General features: G+C 33.6%; 1 protein-coding gene across 2 annotated transcripts in view; it reads right to left on the bottom strand.

Annotated features, from left to right (window-relative positions):
• Positions 1–12,500, bottom strand: part of LOC130239056 (ras-related protein Rab-26) — a 104,303-nt gene that overhangs the window by 91,089 nt on the left and 714 nt on the right. For both annotated transcript variants that reach the window (XM_056470208.1, XM_056470209.1), the window contains exon 2: positions 7,639–7,749. In XM_056470208.1, coding sequence (XP_056326183.1) covers positions 7,639–7,749 — 111 coding nt within the window. The remainder of the gene's footprint in view (positions 1–7,638; positions 7,750–12,500) is intronic.

The following is a 12,500-nucleotide window of genomic DNA, read 5'->3' as shown; positions in this document are numbered from 1 at the left end:
TATTATTATTAATTATTATTATTATTAATATTATTTATTATATTACTATTATTATCATTTTTTTATTATTATTTATTTATTTATTTATTATGAATAATAATAATCATATTATTATTATTATTAATTATTATTATTATTAATATTATTTATTATATTACTATTATTATCATTTTTATTTTTATTATTTATTTATTTATTTATTTATTATGAATAATAATATTATTATTATTATTATTATTATTATTATTGTTATTGTTATTATTATTATTATTATTATTATTATTATTATTTGCATTATTAATTATTATTTGCATTATTATTATTATTTGCATTATTATTATTATTATTTCCATTATTATTATTATTATTATTATTATTATTATTATATTATTTGCATTATTATTATTATTATATATTATTATTTGCATTATTATTTCCATTATTATAATTATTTGCATTATAATTCTTGCAATTTTTTAATCTTTGATTAATCTTAATTTAACCTTTTTTAGCACATCAATACCTAAACAAAATGAATAATTAATGTATTTAATAAGTAATATATTCATGTATAAATTCAAATAAATTACTTGCAAAAATAAAGAAATAGACAGTGCTTTATGGGTGTCTGGGGCATCTAACAGTATAATTAGTACAGAAATGTAGCAATCAGATGTAACAATATTTAATAATGTCTGTATCTTTAATAAATAATCTAATCCTGCGATGTGACTATTGCAGATACACACACTGCAATATCGATGCTAAAACGATATGTCGTTCAGCCCTAATTTATATCACTATAAATGTCCCGTTATGCATGTAACTCTGCCTGTCTGCACTTCTGTATTTCTGCATGCATAGCAACGTGCATTTCTTTGTTGTTTTTGTCTGTGGACCGAGAGGCTCTTGAATGAAGAGCCGCTTGTGGATAATTGTTCTGACTGTAAGAGCCTGAAAACAACAGCGTTAAATGAGAGAACAGCTTGTCAGATTTACCAACAACAAGTGCTCTGCGATTTGAAGCATGAACACTGGCTGTGATTTATCCTTTTATTTTGCTTTTTGTCATTATGCTCAGCAAATTAGTTTGAAAAAATAAAAAATAAATACATTTACAGTGGGAAGATTGGAGTCTTGTTGTCTGTGTGACAAATACACATCATTATACTGTATAGTATAGTATAGTATGGTATGGTGTAGTGTGGTGTGGTGTGGTGTAGTGTAGTGTAGTGTAGTGTAGTGTAGTGTAGTGTAGTGTAGTGTAGTATAGTATAGTATAGTATAGTATAGTATAGTATAGTATAGTATAGTATAGTATAGTATAGTATGGCGTGGTATAGTATGGTGTGGTATAGTATAGTATAGTATAGTATAGTATAGTATAGTATAGTATAGCATAGTATGGTGTGGTATAGTATAGTATAGTATAGTATAGTATAGTATAGTATAGTATAGTATAGTATAGTATAGTATTAGTATTAGTATTAGTATAAGTAGAGTATAGTATTAGAATAGAATAGTATAGTATTAGAATAGTATAATATAGTATTAGAATAGTATATTATAGCATAGTATAGTATAGTATAGTATAGTATAGTATAGTATAGTATAGTATTAGCAGAGTATAGTATTAGAATAGTATAGTATAGTATGGTGTGGTATAGTATAGTATTAGTATAGTATAGTATAGTATAGTATAGTATGGTGTGGTATAGTATAGTATTAGTATAGTATAGTATAGTATGGTGTGGTATAGTATAGTATAGTATTAGTATAGTATATTATAGTATAGTATAGTATAGTATAGTATAGTATAGTATTAGAATACTATAGTATGGTGTGGTATAGTATAGTATTAGTATAGTATAGTATAGTATGGTGTGGTATAGTATAGTATTAGTATAGTATAGTATAGTATGGTGTGGTATAGTATAGTATAGTATAAGTATAGTATAGTATAGTATAGTATAGTATAGTATAGTATAGTATAGTATTAGTATAGTATAGTATAGTATAGTATAGTATAGTATAGTATAGTATAGTATAGTATTAGTATAGTATAGTATAGTATGGTGTGGTATAGCATAGTATAGTATAGTATAGTATAGTATAGTATAGTATAGTATAGTATTAGTATAGTATAGTATAGTATAGTATTAGTATAGTATAGTATAGTATAGTATAGTATAGTATAGTATAGTATAGTATAGTATAGTATTAGTATAGTATAGTATAGTATAGTATAGTATAGTATAGTATAGTATAGTATAGTATAGTATAGTTCATGTAAATGTAATGCATGTAGAACTCAGGAACACTTTTGCTGCTTGTTCAAACTACTTGCATAAATTGAGCTGAAACAAAACAATTCTGGTATTTTTGGAGGGGGAAATTGAATTGCTTTATGTTTAACCTGCTTAAATTAAGTTCCATTACCTTAATGGATGTGTGTTGGAACAACATGAATGAATTGTGTGCAACCCTGCATTTTGCCAGCATTAGAAGCATACACTGAAAACAATTATTCAAAGATGATTCCTTGGATTTACTACATTTTTTTACGTTAAGTGGTTGTAAACAATTTATTTGGGTTGAATTTAAACAAACAAATTAAGTTGAACATTGTTAAATTTAATTCGTTTGTTTAAATTCAGCACAGATAAATTGTTTGCAACCTTTGCACTTTTTTACTAGCTTATTTGCAGCATGTTTTACCAAATGAAAATGTAGTTTTAATGTAGAACTAGAGGAGTGATTTCATCATCTAGAGTCTCCAGAGACCTTTTTTTCAATCAAATAGATGCACTGCACTGCATTTCAACTCAACACTGAGAGAAAAAAACACACCCTCAGTTTCTCTGCCAGTCTGGTAAGCAATCAGAAAGCACAACTCCAGTACAGTAATGCATGAACACCACTAGAAAATGCAATGGAGTGGTGTGAAAGCATTCCCCCAGTACCGTTTGCATGCAAATGAGCCGTCCCACACCTACAGCTCTGACATCAGTGCGCTTTTATGAATACATTCACACAGCACGAATGCTCAGATTAAATCCTGGAAAAGGCCAGGACTATCAGTCATTGGGGACAGACCAGAATCTATAACACTGGAGACTGGCTTCAAAACAACTTGTTGACCTGTACAAACACTAGCGGGCGCCTCATCATTAGATGCAGTTAACCTGAAGGGCACAGGAATGAAGATCTGACACGACTGATGTCAATACAAGGCGACACTTTACCACTTTGCAACTTTGAAATATGTTTCCAAATGTGCAAAAACATGGAGACATGTTAACACACACACACCTGTGTCAACATCGTTGGGCGGGGAAACCTGTGAGCCTAAAAATAGCCTGGATTTGAATCCTAATTTCATGTAAAAAAAGAGTCATGTTATGTTTCTATCCCTCCAGTATGACTGTGGACACACTATACTGATTGATCATCATAGGTGCCCTTTAATGTCTAATAATTCATTCATTCATTCATTTCGGCTTAGTTTATTTATGAATCTGGGCTCGCCACAGCGGAATGACCTGCCAACTTATCCAGCATATGTTTTACGCAGCAAATGCCCTTCCAGCCGCAACCCAACACTGGGAAACACCCATACACTCTTGCATTCATACACATACACTACGGCCAACAGACTTTAATACCAGAATCCCTGCACAAAGACTACATTACCCATGATGCAGTGCAGAAAATATTTCGAATTCATAGATACAATAAACAACAACAAAACAGCAGTCCCTTTAAAATTCTGCTTTTGATGAAAATATTTTAGAATTAAGGAATGTTTAGAAAAAATATGAGTTCAAAAATAATTTCCGCAGTGAAGCGCTATTGGATTGTGAATATTAACATAATGAAGATGAACTGACTTTATTAGTGGTCATTTATTAGCCCAGCAGAGAATTATATGCTGGTAAGATGTTTTTGTATTACATTAAAATCAATGTGCAATTATCTTCAAGGACAGCAAGAGCACAACACCCTACATAGCATTACATTAACACTTCATGTTCACTTATTTGGCAAGACATCCTATATTAGGTATGATTTTGCACACTAAGACAGTCATTAACACCAAATATACCTTTTTTAAACTCAAACTATAAACTTTTTATACTAATATTTTGCTCTGTAATAAAAAAAATGCACCACAAAGTGTAGTTTTTACCTCTTTATTTGCATTTATGATAATATATATTCATTTACTAACTTATTAATGTAAATATAATGTATACAATATATATTAATTTAATCATTAAAATCAGATTAGAGTAAGTACACCTTTAAAAGATGACTTTTTAATGCTGTTAAATTAGAAGCTGCACTTAACAAGTGCATTTTAAACTATTATGGTTTAATATTGTCATGCTTTACAGGCGTACTTGCGTACACATATTTATGTACATATTATTTACCAACACGTGTGGTTAATTTAGGGTTACTGCATGTAATTATACATATGTACAGTGTGTATATAAAAGTATTTAAAATGCAATTATGAGTCTAAAACATCACAATTACCTCAGACTTTTATTATTTGTGCGATGAACACTGGCAGATTTTTGGGGTGAAACAGATCTCAGGTCTAAAGCTGTGTGTTCGGCAGTCGGATAACAGGGATTACAGATGAAACAGCTCAATTACAGCACAAAGTCTCGCTCTGAATCTCTGTTTGCTGAGCACAGCCTCCACTAAGTGCTTAATGTAGATCCCACAACTCCATTTCTGGCTCAACCGAAGACTAACTCTAGTTTCTGTATGTGTGCAAACAAGAAACCTGTTTCATATTTGCATTGAACGATTCATTCAAGCATACTAAATTACAGCTACTGTTAATGCAATCACAAATACAGCAGTCAGCATTTGAAGAGGATCGAAATAGTTTTTCCAAATTTTTCTAACACAAGAATAGGTGCTGTTGAATAGCTTTGGGACAACTTTAAGCATACTAAATGTACTAACCACTGTTTATGCAATTACAAATATATTTAAATGCATAACGCATACAGTACACTGTTTGTTTACCATGCATGTTTGTCAACACATCCAAAAGTGGTTATTAACAATATTTTAACAGGATTATTAAATTACATGAAAATGATGTTTATTAAAATCCTCTGCAGAAGAGCATCTCTCAACGTTGCCTGGTCTGATGAGTCTCCATTTCTGCTGCCACATTCGGATGCTCGGCTCAGAATTTGGCCTCAACAACATGAAAGCATGGATCCATCCTGCCTTGTATCAGGGGTTCAGGCTGGTGGTGGTGGTGTAATGGTGTGGGGGAGATTTTCTTGGCACACTTTGGGTCCATTAGTACCAACTGAGCATCATGTCAACTCCACAGCCTACCTGAGTATTGCTGCTGACCATGTCCATCCCTTTATGACCACAGTGTCTCCATCTTCTGATGGCTACTTCCAGCAGGATAACGCACCATGTCATAAAGCGCCAATCATCTCAGACTGGTTTCTTGAACATGACAATGAGTTCACTGTACTCAAACGGCCTCCACAGTCACCAGAGCTCAATCCAATAGAGTTCCTTTGGGATGTGGTGGAACGGGAGATTGGCATCATGGATGTGCAGCCAACAAATCTGCAGCAACTGCGTGATGCTATCATGTCAATATGGAGCAAAATCTCTGAGGAATATTTCCAGTAGCTTGTTGAATCTCTGCCATGAAGGATTAAGGCAGTTCTGAAGGCAAAAGGGGGTCCAACCTGGTACTTGTAAGGTGTACCTAATAAAGTGGCCGGTGAGTGTGTGTGTATATATTTTATAGGCAGAATAAAATGCATGATTGAGGTAATAAAAAATGCTATTTTAAATGCTCTATTTACAAGTATGCTACAGTACATTCAATAATTTTAATGACAGTAGAACAAGTTATATAATTGCACATAAAATATGCTTAAGTACTTACATTAGCACATGGAAAAAGCATCTAACTGCATTCACATGCAAATGCATTAGCTGCTTCTTTGCATTTCACTATGAATTAAGCTACATTTTCATTTAACTGTTAATAAGTACTATTTTTTAAAATACTTCTGACTGCATAAAAAGCTGAAACCTTTTCGAATCTAAACAACCTTTAAATAAACACCTGCAAAGTCCAGCCACAATCTTCGTTGACCATCTAAAAAGAAAAAGACCTTCACAGAAACCCTTAGCTCACCTTACTGATTGACACTGAACACAAAGCCTGCTGTCCGTCCTGCAGATTAGTGCACAGAAATGACAAAGTGCTGGTGTTGTGAAGGGCTCTTACTGCCGCCGGCTGCACTGAAGTAATGGAGGAGCGGAGAAGAAGATGCACAGCTGTTTCAGGACCACAAATCGCTCTTCAGCGTGTGTCTGTAGTGCTTTTAAAAACCGCACTGAGAATAAAAGCCCTGAGGAGCTTCAGTGGATAATGACGGATTCTTCTTATTGACGGAAAAGAGACAGAAATGGTCTATTTTAATGCCAGATGTAATGCATTGTGATGTGTTGCTTCAGCGTGCTGAAGTACAAGCCTTTAGTGTTCATCAGGCCGGAGAAAATGAAGACACCACTATCTGCCATTATTTAATTTTATGAAGCAGTTGACTTTTACTTAAATGAGCCCTGCTGGGATTAATGCAGTAGAAGACTGCTTAGAAATAATAACAGATTATAACCTCCTCCGAATGACAAAAATCCAAGCATTATTTTGGATTTTGACAAAAATCCAAGCATATTTTGGCCTCAAATCCAACCAAAAACACCTTTCTTTGATATTAGAAATATCGCTAAGCTAAGAAACATGCTATCTGTCTAGCTAGTTCATGCTTTTATGACCTCTAGATTAGATTACTGTAATGCTCTGTTTGCTGGTTTCCCGGCATCCTCTATTAATAAACTTTAGTTAGTGCAAAATACCACTGCCAGAGTTCTTACCAGGTCAAGAAAATACGACCACATCACCCAAATTGTATATTCAATACACTGGCTGCCTGAGAAGTTCATCTGTATTGTTCATAAAACGTTGCTTCTTACCTATAAGACTTTACATATCCTAGCTATTTTTTATCTAACCGACAATTGTCTCGCTACAATCCAACTCACTCTTTAAGATCTCAAAACTCAAGGCTTCTGGTAGTATCCAGAATACCTAAGTCCACTAAAGGAGGTCAAGTGTTTTCATATATGGTTCCTAAACTCTGTAATAGCCTTCCTGATAATGTCTGAAATAATTAATCTCATAGATGTAGGACCCTTCCATTTAAAAATATGCAGAATGCATGTGTTTATGAAATTAAACGCACACATGCAGACCTGACGAGCACTGATAACACTAGTCCTGTTTTCAATCTGCCACTATACTGACACACAGGTGTCTGTAGCTCCGCCCTCTTTTAAAAAGGGCACAATCTCATTTGAATTTAAAGCGACAGTCACCAAAACACCACAATTAGGATCAAAGCCTAAAAGGGTCAGTTTCAGAGAATTAGAAAACATTATTTGTGGGTTATTTTCAGCTCAAACTTCACTACACACTTTTAAAAAGGGAATATTATGTCCCCTATTAAAATAAATAGGCAACCTTGAAGCTGATTAAAATTGCATGTTTGTGCATTACTCTTCTGTACTCACCCTGAAGTCTATGCCAACAGTTGAGATGAAGCTCCCGGCGAGAAATGCTCCGTCTTTAAAGCGAACCAGCAGACAGGTTTTCCCCACTCCAGAGTCTCCAACCAGCATCACCTGCAGAAACACACACACACATGTTCAAGATGGAGAAAAACACACTCCGTCATCCCATTTCTTCTATAAACACACAAACAAGCTCTCGTCTCTCCATCAGAAAGATCAGAAAGACTCGCTCAAGGCCGGAAGGATTAAAGGCAGGAATATGCTGGAGATGAGATTAGATCAAACCTGCACACTTAAAACTTTAAACCTGCGATTTCCTTTCCCAAAAGAGATGGATTTTGCTTTGTCTTGAATGTCTTGAATCTAAATATATTCACTATTAGGCTTCTTCAGTTCCCTTCTGACTCATTAAAACTTGCAATAGAAAATGTGAAATGTGAAGATGTGAAAATAATCGTAAATTATAACAGTTTATTAGGTAGACCTGTCCAACTGCTCATTAACACAAATTTCTAATCACATGGCAGCAGCTCACTGCATTTAGGCATGAAGACATGGTCAAGACGATCTGCTGCAGGTCAAAGCGAGCATCAGAATGGGGAAGAAAGGGGATTTAAGAGACTTTGAACGTGGTTGTTGGTGCCAGACGAGCTGCTCTGAGTATTTCAGGAAACTGCTGATCTACTGGGATTTTCACGCACAACCATCTCTAAGGTTTACAGAGAATGGTCTGACAGAGGAGATATCCAGTGAGCGGCAGTTCTGTGGGCGCAAATGCCTTGTTGATGCCAGAGGTCAGAGGAGAATGGCCAGACTGGTTCCAGCTGATAGAAAGGCAACAGCAACTCAAATAAGCACTCGCTACAACCGAGGTCTGCAGAAGAGCATCTCTGAACACACAACACGTCCAACCTTGAGGCGGATGGGCTACAGCAGCAGAAGACCACACCGGGTGCCGCTCCTGTCAGCTAAGAACAGGAAACTGAGGCTACAATCCACACAGGCTCACCAAAACTGGACAATAGAAGATTGGAGAAACGTTGCCTGGTCTGATGAGTCTCCATTTCTGCTGACACATTCGGATGCTCGGCTCACAATTTGGCCTCAACAACATGAAAGCATGGATCCATCCTGTCTTGTATCAGCGGTTCAGGCTGGTGGTGGTGGTGTAATGGTGTGGGGGGGATTTTCTTGGCACACTTTGGGTTCATTAGTACCAATTGAGCATGGTGTCAACACCACAGCCTACCTGAGTATTGTTGCTGACCATGTCCATCCCTTTATGAGCACAGTGTCTCCGTCTTCTGATGGCTACTTCCAGCAGGATAACGCACCATGTCATAAAGCACCAATCATCTCAGACTGGTTTCTTGAACATGACAATGAGTTCACTGTACTCAAATGGCCTCCACAGTCACCAGATTTCAATCCAATAGAGCACCTTTGGGATGTGTATATATCTGCAGCGACAAATCTGCAGCAACTGCTTGATGCTATCATGTCAATATGGAGCAAAATCTCTGAGGAATATTTCCAGTAGCTTGTTGAATCTCTGCCATGAAGGATTATGGCAGTTCTGAAGGCAAAAGGGGGTCCAACCTGGTACTAGTAAGGTGTACCTAATAAAGTGGCCGGTGAGTGTTTTTATTAACTTGAGTAAACTAACATATTTGTTAACATTTATCTTTAGCTGTTAGATTTAGCAGTTTAATCCTAACTGAAATATCACATTTTGGCCTCAAATTGCACATGAATTGTCATATACAGTTGAGGGCAAAATTACAAGCCTTCCAGTGCAATATTTATTCTTTCTCAAATATTTCTCGAATGATATTTAATAGATTAAAGGTCATTTCACAGTATTTTCTGGGGTTTTTTCTTCTCAAGAGTCACCTCGACATGCCATCTTAAATATGCAAAGCTCAAAAAAACCCTTAATACGCAGCATGAAAGTGTAGCCGGTGTCGAATGCTTGTAAGTGAGCATTCTGGGGTCATTCTGAATAACCCAGCTGCTGTGCTCTGCTTATCAGTGTTGACACAGCTGTTCAATTAGAGGCTTTACTTCAGTCCAGCAGCGCATCATTCTGCTCCATATGGGGCAGCTGCGGAGTATTGCATTGTTTCTAATTATTGCCGGAGCATAAATAACACTCGCAAGCTCCACGCGGAGTAAAGTTGCATTTGATTATTTGAGATGTGAAATATTGATTGTTTAACATAGATGTCAGGTTTATGCTGGACTGATATTTACATTCACATATGCACGTGTATGGCAAGCCGTTTTAACAACTCTACTTTAAAATGGAAATGCATGGTTCAGTCAGAAATGACAACTTGATGATACCCATCAAAGATGTAAGATTTAGGTTTTGCTAAACTTTATTTATTTATTTATTTATTTATTTATTTATTTATTTATTTATTTATTTATTTATTTATTTATTTATTTATTTATTTATTTATTTATTTGTCTAATCATTTATTCAGGTATTTATTTTTACATTTATTTATTTTTTTATTCATTCATGTGTTTATTTATGTATGTTGTTATTTATTTGTTTGTTTATTTATTTATTTATTTATTTATTTGTCTAATCATTTATTCAGGTACTTATTTTTACATTTATTTATTTATTTATTAATGTGTTTATTTATATTGTTATTTATTTATTTATTTATTTATTTATTTGTCTAATCATTTATTCAGGTACTTATTTTTACATTTATTTATTTATTTATTTATTTATTTATTCATTTATTCATGTGTTTATTTATATTGTTTATTTATTTATTTATTTATTTATTTGTTTGTTTGTCTAATCATTTATTCAGGTACTTATTTTTACATTTATTTATTTATTCATTCATGTGTTTATTTATATTGTTATTTATTTATTTATTTATTCTCTCTAGTTTTATGCTGAAAACATCATTTGAAGATAATAAAATGCATGTATAAATATGAAATGCAAGTGTAGAGCTCAAGCCTCTAGTCATGTATTTAAGGAATAATTGACAAAAGCTCATTGAATTATTAGTAAATAATGCACACCATTATATCGACAGACTGGAGTCAATTTCTTCCATTTATACTATGATTCCCACAGCTAAAGACATTACGCAGATGATGTTTGTCAGATATTTGTCCTCAAACTGCTGTTTCTTTTTTTATGTGATTTTTTTTTTACTAAGTATAATGATTAAGGGAATAAACATTAGTAAAAATTAAATAGGATAATTAGCATTACTACAGTAATGATTTGAGAACTTGTCAAATTGATAGTTACAAGGGGAAAATTATATTAAATTAAGATATACTACTGAAGTGACAATAAAATTTCATTTTATATATATATATATATATATATATATATATATATATATATATATATATATATATATATATATATTATTTATTATTTATTATTATTATTATTTCATTTAAAAAATTGTTTAATTAAAAAAAAACTACATATACATACATTTGAGGTCAGAATTATTAGCCCCCCCTGGATTTATTTTTTCTTTTTTAAATATTTCCCAAATGATGTTTAACAGAGCAAGGAAATGTTCACAGTATGTCTGATAATATTTTTTCTTCTGGAGAAAGTCTTATTTGTTTTATTTCAGCTAGAATAAAAGCAGTTTTTAATTGTTTAAACACCATTTTAAGGTCAATATTATTCGCCCCTTTAAGCTATTTTTTTCAATAGTCTACAGAACAATAACTTTCCTAATTACCCTAACCTGCCTAGTTAACCTAATTAACCTAGTTAAGCCTTTAAATGTCACTTTAAGCTGTATAAAAGTGTCTTGAATATATATATATATATATATATATATATATATATATTCATTTTCTTTTCAGCTTAGTCCCTTTATTATTTGCGGTCGCCACAGCGGAATGAACCGCCAACCAATCCAGCATATGTTTTACGCAGCGGATGCCCTTCCAGCCACAATCCAACACTGGGAAACACCCACACACTCTTGCATTCACACACTATGCCAACTTAGCTTATTCAATTCACCTATAGCACATGTGTTTGGACAGTGGGGGAAACCGGAGCACCCGGAGGAAACCCACACCAAGACAGGGAGAACATGCAAACTCCACACAGAAATGCCAACTGACCCAGCCAGAGGTCGAACCAGCGACCTTCTTGCTGTGAGGCGATTGTGCTATCCACTGCGGCACCGTGACAGCGATTGAGAACTTCAAAAAACTATATTATATTAAGATATACTACTGAAATGACAATAAAATTATATATATACTTACGTATATTTACAGTTTTATTTAAAAAATAATTATATATATATGAACTGCACGTGCAGTCTGTAGTTACTCGAAACTACTAAGATCATGAATAAATTAACTAAAATCTATTAGAGGGTGGCACAGTGGCTCAGTGGTTAGCACTGTGGCCTCACAGCATGAAGGTCGCTGGTGTGAGTTCCGGCTGAGCCAGTTGGCATTTCTGTGTGGAGTTTGCATGTTGTAATTTAATCCTAAATTGTTAATTATTAAATATACTCCTAATTATTGTTTTTTGTTTGTTTTTATTATGTCATTTGTTTTACAATGTTCTTATTCAGTGTAAGCTTTGACAATACATGGGAAATATCTGTCATGCCAATAAAGCACATTTCAGTTTGACTATAAATTGCTTTAGACCATTTCAATGTGGTGATGTCATCGGCTGGCATGACTATATCCTGCTTGTTGTCAAACTCATATCTGTAACAAGAGGCGATTCAATGATAACTTGATGTTATAGCAGCTATCGTAACATTATTTATCAATATGTTAAACTTTTTTTGAATTTCAGAAGATATGGAGATCTCATAAGTACGATT

The sequence above is a fragment of the Danio aesculapii genome, chromosome 12 (assembly GCF_903798145.1).
Source record: "Danio aesculapii chromosome 12, fDanAes4.1, whole genome shotgun sequence".
NCBI lineage: Eukaryota > Metazoa > Chordata > Actinopteri > Cypriniformes > Danionidae > Danio > Danio aesculapii.
Note: the sequence above shows the minus strand (reverse complement) of the source record. Positions and strands in the feature narration are given on the sequence as shown.